General features: G+C 39.4%; 1 protein-coding gene across 4 annotated transcripts; it reads left to right on the top strand.

The window, feature by feature from the left end:
• Nucleotides 1–177: 177 nt before the first annotated feature.
• FAM76B (family with sequence similarity 76 member B) lies at nt 178–13,189 on the top strand. 4 transcript variants are annotated; one of them, XM_063394516.1, is made up of 10 exons: nt 178–712; nt 819–883; nt 1,364–1,418; nt 2,935–3,090; nt 3,989–4,185; nt 6,120–6,167; nt 6,367–6,447; nt 7,118–7,250; nt 9,897–9,998; nt 10,630–13,189. In XM_063394516.1, the coding sequence occupies exons 1-10, from the start codon at nt 608–610 to the stop codon at nt 10,717–10,719; spliced, it is 1,032 nt and encodes a 343-aa protein (XP_063250586.1). In that variant the 5' UTR covers nt 178–607; the 3' UTR covers nt 10,720–13,189. The 4 variants fall into 4 exon arrangements, with proteins under 4 accessions (XP_063250586.1, XP_063250588.1, XP_063250587.1 ...); XM_063394515.1 differs by having other exon boundaries at nt 428–712; nt 7,115–7,250; XM_063394518.1 differs by lacking the exon at nt 6,367–6,447.
• The last annotated feature ends 239 nt before the right edge of the window (nt 13,190–13,428 follow it).

Below are 13,428 nucleotides of genomic sequence, written 5' to 3'. Positions count from 1 at the left end.
CCCGCCCCGTTGTCCTCTCGGAGTTGAGTGACGCGATAATTATCCAATAAGAGAAGAGCGAGGGCGCCGCGTAGCCAATGGAGAGGGACGGGCGGCGGGCGGAGCCCTGAAGCCAGGCGCGCGGGCGGGGGGCGGCGCGTGGGCACGCGCGGAGGGAGGAGGGCGGAAGAGGCCGGCCTTTGTCAGAGGGAGCCCCCGCGCCTCGGCCAATCGCAGAGCAGCGGCGTCGCCGCCGCCCGGCGCAGGGCAGGGCGCCCGCGGCGGGATTGGCGGCGGCGGGGCCGGCGGGGGCGGCGATTGGGCGGCGGCGTTCGAAGGCAGGTTTGGCGCGGGACGGCGATTGGCTGCGCGGGCGCAGCGCGAGCCCGGGCCCGGGGCGGAGGGAGGGAAGGGCGGGGGGCGCGCGCGGGGTGACGCCGCTGCCGCCGACACAAGGGGGACGAGGGCGGGCGGCGCGCGGGGCCCAGGGCGGCACCGGCGGCAGCGGCACCGGGACGGCGGCGGCGGCGGCGGCTCCTCCTCGGCGGCCCCGGCGGCCGCTCCTTCCCTCGCCCCCGCGGCACCTCCCCATTCCCCTCCCTCGGCCCGCCCGTGTCCGCCCCGCCGGATGGCGGCGGCGGGCGCGGCGGCCGCCCCGGCGCTTTATGCGTGCACCAAGTGCAATCAGCGGTACCCGTTCGAGGAGCTCTCGCAGGGCCAGCAGCTGTGCAAGGTGCGGCGGCGCGGCGGCCCCGGCCGGGGCTGTTGGCGGGGCGGCGGGCGGGGGCGGAGCGCGGGCCGGGGCTCGGCCGGGCAGTAACGCGGCGCTTCCCCCGCAGGAGTGCCGCATCGCCCACCCCATCGTGAAGTGCACCTACTGCCGCTCCGAGTTCCAGCAGGAGAGGTACGGCCGGCGCCTGCCCGGGAACAGCGCGATTGCAGGGGCTGGGCCTGGCTGGTCCGGAGAAGAGCGGGCTGAGAGGGGATCTCATCAATGCATATAAATATCTCCAAGGCGGGTGCCAGCAGGGTGGTGCCAGGCTCTTGCCGGTGGTGCCCAGCGACAGGACGAGGAGCAGTGGCCGCAGACTAAAACACAAGAAGTTTCACTTCCGCATGTGGTAGAACTTATTTACACCGAGGGTGGCAGAGCACTGCAAAGGCTGCCCAGGGAGGTGATGTGGTCTCCCTCTCCGGGGACATTCTGCCTGGACACGCTCCTGTGTCACCTGCTCAAGGTGACTCTGCCTTGGCAGGGGATTGGACTGGAGCTCCCTTCCAAGCCGACTCTTCTCTGATTTTGTTTGCAAGTAACTGCATGGGGAAGAATGTCAGAGTGTGTGTTTGTCACCTAATTCAATGTTGTGCCGTTTTATCTCTTTAGCAAAACCAACACAATATGCAAGAAATGTGCCCAAAACGTGAAGCAGTTTGGAACGGTGAGTAGTCACTTGGTTCTTAATGCTGAAGTTGAGCTTGTTTGTGCTTCACACTGAAAACAAAGTTCTCTTGCAACTAATCTTCTTATTTTCTTTGGAGAAAAAAAAACCAAACCTGCACTATAGATTGCCGTCCAGAAAGGTGATGTAAAAGACTGATAGTTCTTGATTTCCTCTGTGGGTTGCCATTTCTTTTCCCAAATTGAAATCCATTTGGGTTATACATAGCTTAACAGGAGTAATTTCAGTATAGCTATTTGTGACAAAACAATGTTATTTCATGCTATGCACTTCAAAATATTCCTTGCTTATTCTCATAAGCACATGCTTCATGGCCAGAAGACCATTAGCTCTCATTGTTCCTGACCAGCAGTAAATGTGAAGATCTAGTAATACCACCTACTTTATTTTATGTAAGTCTTAAAAAATGCAGTTTTTAATCACGTTAAGCTAGTAAGTACAATAATTATCTGCGTTCATGTTACTTTGCGTTTTCTCATATTGAATTTTAGCTTCAATTCTGTTGAAAAAATGAGTTTTTCTATTATGTGAATGCACACATTGTATCTGAGCCACCCTGCAGATACAGTCTTTAGCAGGTATCAAGATAATTTGTTGCAAAACAAAAAGGCATAACTTCCCTATACTTGACATAAACCATACCAGTTGAAATTCAACTTATTTAAGAAATGTAATGGCTGTTGGTATGTAGTCAGGCACTTTGTGAATGTGTATGTGAACTGAACAAAGAAATGCTTTCAAAAGCTTAAAATGCAGCAAAATGAATTGCAGGACAGAGCCAGCAACGATTTTATCAGTAGTTCATCAAAAAACAGAACTGCATTTAAGATAAGCAGCCACTTCTAACCTATGAAAACTGACATCGATTTTATTTTTCGGTACTGTATTAGTCTAGTTGAGCGTACGATAAAAAAGTTGATAACCTGACCTGATAGTTCAGATCAGATAAATGTGAACCTCATTTTTGTTTGGTCATGGGGCTTTTTTTGTTTGTTTTGTGTTTTAAGTTTCCTGCAGAATTGCAGGGATTAGGATAATCATCTTGGAATTGTTGGGTTATTGAATCCCTGAGCTGTGCAAAGGAGAGAGATGCCATCAGAAACTTCCAGTCTAAAAAAAAAATCACTTGATTACTCTTTTTTTAAAGTTCTCTAAGTACTTTCCTAAGTAGTATAGTGAAACTGAGAGAAAATATCAACATATTTTAAAAAATAAAAAGCAGTAGGTGTAGAGGTTAATAACCAGATAAATGTGTGTGTTTCCTTTATTGTGTCTGGGTTTTCATGGAAAGTCCAGGCTGGTTTTAACCCTTGAAGAAGCATCCTTTTACAGGAAAAGCTTGGTACTGAATATAAAAATGGTAGGAAAAAGGTTCTTTCAGTTAGGTTATTTGAAGCTCTACTAGTTTGGAGGCATCATTGTGTGAATTAAAATACCTGTGTTCACTACTGAAAATACAAATGTATTGACCTCAGTTCAACCTTTTTTTTTTCAGCCCAAGCCTTGTCAGTATTGTAACATTATTGCAGCATTTATTGGCACAAAATGCCAGCGTTGCACCAACTCAGAGAAGAAGTATGGCCCGCCTCAGACCTGTGAGCAGTGCAAACAGCAATGTGCTTTTGATCGAAAAGAGGAGGGAAGAAGGAAGGTAGGCTTTGTCCCACACCTCTCATGGCTTAGACTGACAACAGTGTTCCTCCTACAGAGGAGAAAAATTAACGGGAATGTATCTTAAGTTCTATAATACTAGATCAATCTTGCTGATCTGTGCTTTACAAGGTTTGAGTTGAATTTTATAACTTGTTATTTTAGCAACTGAGCTAATTTTTAATTAAATCACTCTTTTTAAGAATAGGCATAAGTGTTAGTAGACAGTTGCAGGTGGGGAGCAGAAGTTAAGCAGCTCAACAGTTCCTCGTGTTTTGATATTTATTTTACTTTTATTTTTCTATCCATTGAATCTCACGTATGTTTATAACTTGGGTCTGTGACTTTACCTCATCTTCTTTGCCTGCCTTGCCTTTAAGTAGAGCATGAGAGATGTAGACTGCTCTGAGCAGCCCTTTGTGTTCTGTTTTGTTAAATAGCTTTGGTGAGTGGCACTTTATCATTCCAGAAGGTGCTGAGAAAATTGCCTCAAAAGCCTCTTGACTGAACCCAAGAATAATGCTGTTTTTACAGAAGAATTTACTCGGTACAAGTTACACATTGGCTGGACATCTTGATTCTGCCTGCAGTATGATATGTTGAGAGAGGGCACATGGTGTCTATTCCAAAAAAGACTCATCCTTTTAAAAAGCTGTTGTTATTTCTGCGATGTAGAGCAGGTCCAAAAACTGCCAGGACTCTTTGTAGCATAACTTTTAAGTGACAAGTGGAATAAGATTCACTTCACTAAAAGAAACTTGCATATATTAGAGATACAATAGTGATATTTCATACCAAAGATGTCTGTTTTTCTTAAAGATAATGGATGACGTGAAACAAAATCTCCTTGCACATATTGCAATGTACTTGGAAATAAAACTTGAATTATTTCTCAAAAGGTTGATGGAAAGTTGTTGTGTTGGCTCTGCACACTGTCCTACAAGAGAGTGCTACAGAAGACAAAAGAACAGAGGAAAAGCCTGGGATCTTCACATTCTAACTCCTCATCCTCATCTCTTACTGAGAAAGACCAGCATCATTCAAAACACCACCACCATCACCACCATCATCATCGTCACAGCAGCAGTCATCATAAGTAAGTATTTCAAAAATTGAAATAGTTGTTGGTAGCTCTTCATCTTCTGTGTTCTGTTTGTATGGAGACAGTAAGAAAAACTATTTAAAACATGGTGTCAAAAGCACTAGCAGAGAATTGCTCTTCCTGGTCTGTCAAAATTCTTGGATTCTTAGAGTTTGAATGAAGGCGGTTCATAAAAAAACCCGGAATTCTTGGTGATTGTCAAACTAGTTGATGTTAAAATTGGTAACAAGTCTGGGAAAAAGGCTCGTAGAATGGCTACAGAAACGAGTTACTTGAGGGTAAACTTGTATCTGGGTTACTACACAGCAGGTGCTGTGAGATAACTGCTATTTTACATGCATTTGCCAAAGGTGTGTATTAGCAGTGAGAATCTTCATCCTGACTTGCTTCACCCTGACTTATTTGTGTACAATACTCACAATTAAGAGGAGTGTGGGATTACCTTTAGTCTAGGTCCAGTTTGTACCCCTTTGCTAGCTTTTATAATCGAGTTCTGCTGGAGTAGGCAGCGTGGGAGTGGCTGTGGTACAGACACAGGCACATAAGAGTGTCGGTTCAGTTACTGTCACTCTCATAGCATTTCACATAGTTTTGTCCCATTTTCTTCAACTTTTTTCAGCACATCATCTCTGGCCATGGCATAAACAGCCTGCCAAGCTTAATGGACATACCAAATGTGTTTAGTCATAAATCCCAGAATTCATTTGGGATTTTGTGCTGCTATAATAGCAGTCATAATTCTTATTTTCATTGATAGATTTGTGGCAGCGTACCTTCAGAACTACTTAATTTTTTGTGTTTGATAATAAATACTATGTCTGCAATGGTAATGACCCTGATCCCAGACACACAGACACTTTCCTTCTAAACTTCACTTTTCTAGTGCTTATAATTTTTCATCTTGTCTGAAATTTGACTAATTGTGACTTAAAGATAGAAGCAAACTAAGATGAAATTATACTGGTAATGAGTAATAGAGAAACGCCCATGCTTTCACTTTAAAAAAGAGAAAAGTAAGATTTGGTGTTTTAAGAATTTGAAGAAAAAATTATTCTTGTCATGAATAGAGTTATTGTACTGTTCCTGTTCTTTCAAGTCTCTGCTGAAAATTGAATTACAGAAAGTTAAATCTAATGTAATGCATTTGGCACAAGTACAGTAAGGATTAAATTTTTAAAAATTAGGTCTTTACTATGAAACAGAGCTTTTGATATACTCAGGAGTTATAACAGTACACATACCGATACAGACCACAATGTTCCTGGTTTCCCACCTTTTTTTTCTGTAGACTGCCATGGGTCCATTGCTTCTGGTCCAATTAGTATGACTTTTCCCTGTCCATTTCAGTTATTGTTGAGATCAGACAATAGAGACAATGAGGTAGAAATACAGATTCTTTGGACTGTTCCACTCAGTGCAATCTTCTACAGTGTTCTTTATTAGTTCCTTTTGAAACGATTCAAAGCAAATGGTTACACCTGAGAAGCAGTTCTTTTCAGGGATCCAAAACTTCACTTTACTCTTATGGCACCAAATGAGCACCAAATGAGCACCACTTCAGGCCGTGTTCATATGGCAGTGTGAGAATCCCAGGAGAGCTGCTTAAGAGCAGCTTGCAGAGTACAAGATTAACAAGACAAAGTTCACAAAAATTGGGAGGTATCAGCAAAAAGGTTTAGCCATCAGTCTTGAGGTCTACCCCTTGTGATTTGTAATTAGTGGAAATATTTAGCCAAGAAATACCTTTATAGCATCCTGACATACTAAAGCATGGTCAGGAACGTCAGCATCCAACTAAAAATTCATAAATGCTCACTGTATTAGGAAAAAAAAAGGGGGAAGTATTTTACTCAAGTATTTGTACTTCACATAAACTTACAAATAATGGCGTGTTTGATCAGTTACCAAGTACATTTCACATATTTCAGAATCAGCAATCTGAGTCCAGAACAAGATCAGGGACTATGGAAACAGAGGTAAATATGATATCATTTATTATTTTTATTTTCATTTATCTTGCAGTTTTCATTTAAAGAATTTCTTTTTTCTTGCATTTCTGGCTAGTCTCTAGCATTCCACCTAGGAGCATGAGTTAGTTTTTTTACATGTACCAAATGGTGATATTAGAGAGTTGCATAGTATGAGGCTTTAGGTTTACATTTTGTTTGATTTCAGCCATAAATCCTCTGCAGCTATTCAGAATGAAACTCCAAAGAAAAAACCCAAACTGGAATCCAAGCCATCAAATGGAGATAGGTAAAGTTGCATTTTTGTAAAGCTGAGCCATTTCAACCAAAGAGAGCACTGATTTGTAGCCAGTTGTATTTCTTTGCGTGAAGAATGAGGGATGTGAAACTTGTGTCCTGCCAGGTGGATTATTGGGTGGCATCTGAGTGCTGTCAGTCAGTTAAGTTACTTTATTAGCAGAAATCTAGCACTATTTTCTTGCTTTCAAGCTGTTTGGGGCAAAATTAAACAAAGCTTATGTACAATGTAGCAGATATCAACACAATGTTATTCCCTCACATCGGGAGTTGTTTTATCAGTTAGATGCAGGGTAGAACCTGCTGCTTTAAGCTGACCCAGAATCTAGAGAATTCTTTTAAACCTTAAAGTGGGAGACTGAGTCTTTATTCTGTCTCTGGCCAAATGGTCAGAATAAAAGTTAAAAGTGGCTACTTCAGTCAAAAGGCATTTGTCCCCCTCAAAGCTAATACTGAATTATATTTCTGCAGGTGTATGTAATGTGTGCCATTAGTAAGGTAATTTGCCAGTTGCATCCATTTCTGTCAGGTACATACTTTTTTTGCATTAGTCCTTAAGGATGTTTATGGAATTATTAATTATAGAATTTGAATTTTTTTAAAGTGTTTTTCTTTTTTTTCTTTTGATGCTGTAAGTAACTATTGTTTTTCATTTTTAGTAGCTCTATAAATCAGTCTGCAGACAGTGGAGGAACTGACAACTTTGTCCTCATAAGTCAGCTGAAAGAAGAAGTAATGTCACTTAAACGTCTTCTGCAGCAAAGAGATCAGACTATTCTAGAGAAAGATAAAAAGGTAAAAATTACACCTGCTTAATAAGAACTTTAAAATTTTGTTTTCTCTTTTGTAGTCTTCTAAAAATGTCAAGACAATAAGATAAAACAAAGGCAGATACAATTGTTTTATATAGCAGCTAATCAGATCTTAACATTTAAAGGAAAACTTTTAGACTGTTGAACCATGAATATATGTTGTCTCTAAGTCACAGAGTAATTGACTGTACCTCACTTCAGCCATGAAGAAATTAGCCTGTTACTCAGGCTTCTTGCCACAGGTCATGCATAAAGTGCCAAACAGTGGTGTGCATATTTTACATGCTCTTAACTGAGTCATGGCAAAGAGTAGTAACCATTCTGAGTTTAGGATAGTTTTTATTTAGTTTTAAACTAAAGCAACACTAGCCATAATAAGTCGATGTCCAAATTTACATTTGTAGTGTATGAAAATTAAGTGGTTTGTTTTTATAGGATTGGTAAGCATGTGGGTTGTCAAGTCTTTGTGTGTATTCAGAGACTAGAAAAAAGTTTGGATTAAGTGGCTGTCAGTCCACTTTAACAAAAGTTAAGTGAAATCGTCAGGCCCAAGTGGCTGCAGCAAAACACAGAAGATTCACCCTTCAAACAAACTAATGACTAACAAGAAAAGAGAAATAACAACAAATACACATTTTTATTTGCATTTACTTCATTTCTCTGTCATCTGGATAACTAGATGCTTTTAGGACACTGTAACAGTGGCTCTAGAACGTCTGTTCGGGGTTGAGTAAGTTATGGAATTGTATTCCAAACCAAGTTAGTATATTTTCAAGTAAAATTTTGATTGTGAATACATGGTGGCCTACTGAACGTTGATGGTTAAGAAAGACTCATTCATACTGAAAGGAAAATGCTTCCACTTTTAAACCATAGCTTACTATCTTCATTTCTACACATAGTTGTGTTTTGCAAAGGATATCAAACCTATTTTCATTGATGTCACTATTAAAATATACCTAGTGTTAGAAATACTTGCTATTTCAAGCCTTTAAGTGTTTAGTGTGAAAGAGCTGAACAGTCTGTCATAGATTCTCTTTACGTGTTTTCTTCAAAGGATGGACATTTGGCCCTAATTTCTCTCTTAAAAAGCCAGGAGAAAATCATGAGTCAGTAGGAAATTCACTTATCTCTTTTTATTTTTAATCTACTGGGCAAAGCTAACAAAAGTGGTAGGTAAGGAAATGTCACCTGCATAACCACTCCAGTGACTTATTTTGTGCTGTTTCCATAGGGAGAGTATCTAGTGATTTTAATATACCCACTGCTAAAACTATTTGACTTCAGAGTTCTTAGAACTTAGTCTCCTTCAGGCATGAAGTCTTCACTTTCAGAATGTGACTTGCTTTTTCAGCTGCTGCAGGGAGGAGAAAAGCTGAACATATTAAACAGTGTTTGCATAGCAGAAAAAATTACAACAGATGAACATACTGCAGATTTTTTTTAAAAATTTTGAGATAGTAAATTTGAAGACATGTACTAAGTGAAAAGCCTGAGCCATAATTGTGGGAGATTCCTGTTAAGGTCCTGTGAAGGGAAGCATTTGAACAGTTTTGAATGCTCCAAACGTGAAACCTCTGCATTGTAAAGCATGGCAACAAAAACAGCTCAGTACACCAGGTTTACAGATAGTGCTCATTCATACTTTGTTATGAGTCAGGGTATCAGCCATGTCGTTATCAGTGCTTGTTGTTTGCAGTACTATCCTTGTTTGTCTTTCTGCACAAAATGGTAGCAAGAAACCACATTACTGTGGGCCCCTGAGACTTCATTATTAGGAGAGGACCGCAATTTGCTGAATGTTCGCAGGTAGTGTGTGTGCTCATCTAGTGGCATACTTCACTGGGGTGCAACACTACCACTAGGTGTTTTTTTAATATATATTTAGTGTGACATATGTGGGTTTGCACTGGATGCTCCATAGTCTACAACAGCCATAAGTGCATGCCTTGAGCAGCAGTGTGTGTTCAGTGTGTGTTCATTGTAGTGCATCATACTTGCACTTGACCACTTGATTGACTGGTTTCTTGAGCAATATCTGTTTCACTGCATGTGATTTGATACATACTAAAGCTGGCAATAGCAGCCTTGGTAGTCACTTTAGCAGGGTATACTCTGATTTGCTATCGTAGGCATCTTTGCTAGCAAAGAGGCTTCATTTTCAATAAATCTGGAATGTATACATTGTACATATTTACCCTTCTGCTTAGACAACATGCGGCATGAAAGGACACAAAAGAATCTGCTTAATTGTCCTTGTAGGGAAGATTTTTTGGGTGTTACCTCATCATGTAACTGAAAGATGTCACTGAAGATTGTGCTAAGTATGTCACAGCTGAAAGAACAGCAAACATTATAAATGACGAGTCTTGTATTTTTTTTGTTGAGGTTTAGCTGTTTTTTCACAAAATCCTGAGCAAATAGTATGGTTATATGTTCCTTTCTCCTTATAAAGTAAGTATACAGACCTTTCAAACTGCTTCTCAAGTGCTGAGCTGTCAATACTGCAATAGTAAATAAATACAGTGTTTCCTGAGATTCCTGAGCCTTTGCTAAAGATTTCACATACTGACTACGAGATGTACCCTGTTGCAATTCAAGAAATCTTCATAGGATCTGTGTTTTTCAGTTGACAGAACTGAAGGCAGACTTCCAGTACCAAGAGTCTAACTTGAGGACAAAGATGAACAGTATGGAGAAAGCTCACAAGGAAACTGTGGAACAGTTGCAGGTGTGTAATTGCTTCTCAGTACTTGGGAAATTCTTGGGATGGAATCTTATATTCAGGCTGGGCACTCAGCTTGTTCAATCAGGATTGTTCAATACAGTAGTGCCAAGTTCGTGAGTGGTCACTGCCATGCTTAGCTTTGGATGCATTGTAGAGCAGTTCTGCAGTCAACAGACAGTCTCAATATGAGTCAAACTCACTCTTTTAACTTGAGAAGGTAAAGCCTTACCTCACATGCTTTTTCTAAGTTTATTCTGTTCTCTGACAGTTTATCAGTTGTCATTGGGCTATGGATGTGATTTAAGGACTCAGCATTAGCACATTGACAGCTAGATGTCTCTTCTAAAGCATGCTTTATTGGGAAGAAAGCCTGAATTAATTGCCTTATAAATCACAGAATAAACAGACACTTGGTGCCATAGTGGATATACTAAATTTTGCAATATGGGGAATGTGGTTATTTTCTATGTTGAAGACACAATATGCATATCAAAAAGCATACACAGATCTTTGAAAAGTGATTATTACCTTCTCTGAATGTTCTTAGCATGTACATTTTGAGAATTTGTTCATAAATGCAAAGTGCATGACACTACTATTTCAATAACTGATACTTTTTTAATCTGTATTGCAGGCCAAAAACAGAGAACTTCTCAAACAGGTCGCGGCATTGTCAAAGGGTAAAAAGTTTGATAAAAGTGGGAGTATCCTCACATCTCCTTGAGGAACTGGTTCTTTGTGGGGTTTGCTACTCAATATACATTTGAGTAATTCTGTGAAGCCCTTAAAATCCTGTGTAGTGGAAAAAATATTTTTGCACACCAGATTAGTTGGCATGTTTCCTACATGTTTTTATAATTAATATGCAGCATTTTTTAGTTACTGTTCAGATGAAATACTTCAACTGGCTTGAAGAATGTTTTTATTTTTTTGATATTGGAAACCTTTTGCCAGCAATAGTATTAAACAATTGCATAGAGAACATAGCAGTGCTCTCTCTGGAAGGACAACATGCAATAACAAACTAGGTGTACTTTTTACAAAGTAGCAAATGAGTCTTTTAAACTACACTGATGTCAGCCAAAAGTTTATGAATCTGCAGTGACACTGAACACTGGTTTCTGGCAACTGTTCTTTTACTTTGTATGAAAATATAAATTTGGAATGGAAATCATGGTGCTCCCAAGTGGAACTAAAAAGAGGCTTATATGTATGTGTAAATACAACCGTAACGGTTATATTCTTAGTTATAACAAGTAATTAGTGTTTTACATTCTTGTGTTAGGGACTGACTGAAAGATTATCTATTGTACAGTAACAGAGGCAGTGTGGTTTTTGTAAGATTTACTGTAGACTTTTCTTGCAAGTGCCTTTCTCCAACTGTTTATTTATAGGAATGTTGGTATTTTGTACATAAGGTTTTTATGTTTTAAAATCATGTTTAATAAATGTTTTATGTAAATATAAATGTGTGTACAGAGGAATCTGAAACAAAGATCAAAGTGGCTAGTGCAGTGCTCGAGGTAGCATTAAGAGCTGGCTAGCTGATTGATGGACAGTGATATTGGCTTTAGATAACCTTTGTAGCTTGTGTCTGTGAGGTGTAGAATTTTATTAGTGCTGCTCATGCCAAACACTTCCTGAACAAAAAAAAAAAAAAAGTTTTTTTACCACACTGGAGTTTTGTGGTTTGTTTATATACTTTTCCCATTTGGCACAGCACTAATTTTAATTCCATAGCAGACATTGTACTCCAATGTTACATCCTTAGCTAGTGATACACACTCAAAGTTTTAAATGCTTTTATTCCCCATTGTCTGATTTAACTGAATAATACTTGGTTGTACCTTATGGTGATTCTTCTTAATGAATTGCAAGATTCATATTCCCCACTGAAGATACACAATGAGAAAAGAGTAGCCAAAACTAATGGTCTTGAAATTAAGGGAATGGATGTGGTGTCATAGGGATGGTTTTAATGTTTGGGGTGGATTTTCATTCTAAATTACATCAGTTTAAGTTTAGCTCTGCTCCTAATGGACAAGTCATACTCAGAAATTTCTATTAAACAATAATGCAATATACCCCAAGGTATCTGTTCAGGAAGGTAAGTTATGAGTCAGTATAAAAGGAAGTAGACTCACATGGGTGAAAGTTTAATTCAGCTCTGGATACTGACAGGTAACAGGGTAGCTGTTGATATTTCAGCAAGCTTACTTGTGTAGAAACAGCTACGCATTTTTAATAAAGAACGAAAGTCTATAGACCTTTGGCTGTTCACCCATGTACTGAACTTTGAACACCTTCTCAGTAGTTCAAATGCGTTCCAGTAGTGACAGACTACTGAAAAACGTGAAAAGCTTGAGCTATCTGGTTTCATATCGTATATGTGTATTTTTATACCCTGAAATCAACTTCGTAAGTTTATAAAAATTCCTCTTTAAAGGTATTAAACTAGGGTAGAGAATGCTGCTATCTTTAGGGTTGTTACTAATTTTTTTAGTATACAAATTTATGACTTTTATTAATTCAAAATTAGTATTTGGGTCATTTTTTCTTTCCAGTTTGACAGTGACCCATATTCAGTGAAATGAGTTTTAAAATACAGAAATGCATAGCAAAATAAAATGTTTGAATTAAGATTACTTAATGATAGCAGTTCAAGCTGCAGTCAGGACATTTTAAAGAAACAAACAGAAGTTCTGTATTAGAAATAACTGACTTTATAAATCCCAATCAGAGGAATTTTTAGGGGTTTCATAGTATTTAGTTCTAATTAAATACCTGTGGGTTTTCTTACATAATTTTATCATTAATTTTTTAAAGTTAACTAGCCAGCTGAATCCCAGTTCTGAGCATTGTGTCCTGGAGCTGTAGATTATTGACATTATAAACTGATGTTCTTTAAACGTGGATCTGCAAGGAGATTGTTGTACTGTATTGTGCTTTTTAGCCTGTTTCCAGATGTTGATTAGCATTGACCAGTAATGGCCATTTTGGCTCAAGTTCTGTATTTTAAACCTGTGAATATTGCGGCCCCCTTTTAGATAGTTTCAAAATCCACGTTCTGCAGTGAAGCTGTTCAGCTGTCCACATGTATAGATTACTGAAATACTGTACTGGCACACATCTGACCGTTGACATTTTGTACCTTTTCTAAATCCAATGTTTCACAATAAAATCTTGTCAAAACATTCATCTGTCCTTTAAAAATTATTCAAAAATCCATATTTTGTGTTAATCTTTCATGTTATGTCGCTCACTAAAAATCTGTGGCCAAAAATTGGGCAGAATTTAATATTTCAATTTCTGTTAAGATTAGACACATTGGGCTGTCTACAGATTGTAACAAACAAGAGCTACAGATTACTTTATCTCGTGAAAATATTTTTTTTCTACAGCAGAATTATAATACATAGAAATATTTTCCTGT

The sequence above is a fragment of the Prinia subflava genome, chromosome 3, assembly GCF_021018805.1.
Source record: "Prinia subflava isolate CZ2003 ecotype Zambia chromosome 3, Cam_Psub_1.2, whole genome shotgun sequence".
Lineage (NCBI taxonomy): Eukaryota > Metazoa > Chordata > Aves > Passeriformes > Cisticolidae > Prinia > Prinia subflava.
Note: the sequence above shows the minus strand (reverse complement) of the source record. Positions and strands in the feature narration are given on the sequence as shown.

Excerpts from the sequence above, each read along its gene's own strand:
- FAM76B (XM_063394515.1), top strand. The coding sequence starts at position 608 with ATGGCGGCGGCGGGCGCGGCGGCCGCCCCGGCGCTTTATGCGTGCACC. Across the intron at positions 713-818 it reads AGGGCCAGCAGCTGTGCAAG|GAGTGCCGCATCGCCCACCC; the intron begins GTGCGGCGGCGC and ends CTTCCCCCGCAG. Across the intron at positions 4,186-6,119 it reads CACAGCAGCAGTCATCATAA|AATCAGCAATCTGAGTCCAG; the intron begins GTAAGTATTTCA and ends CACATATTTCAG.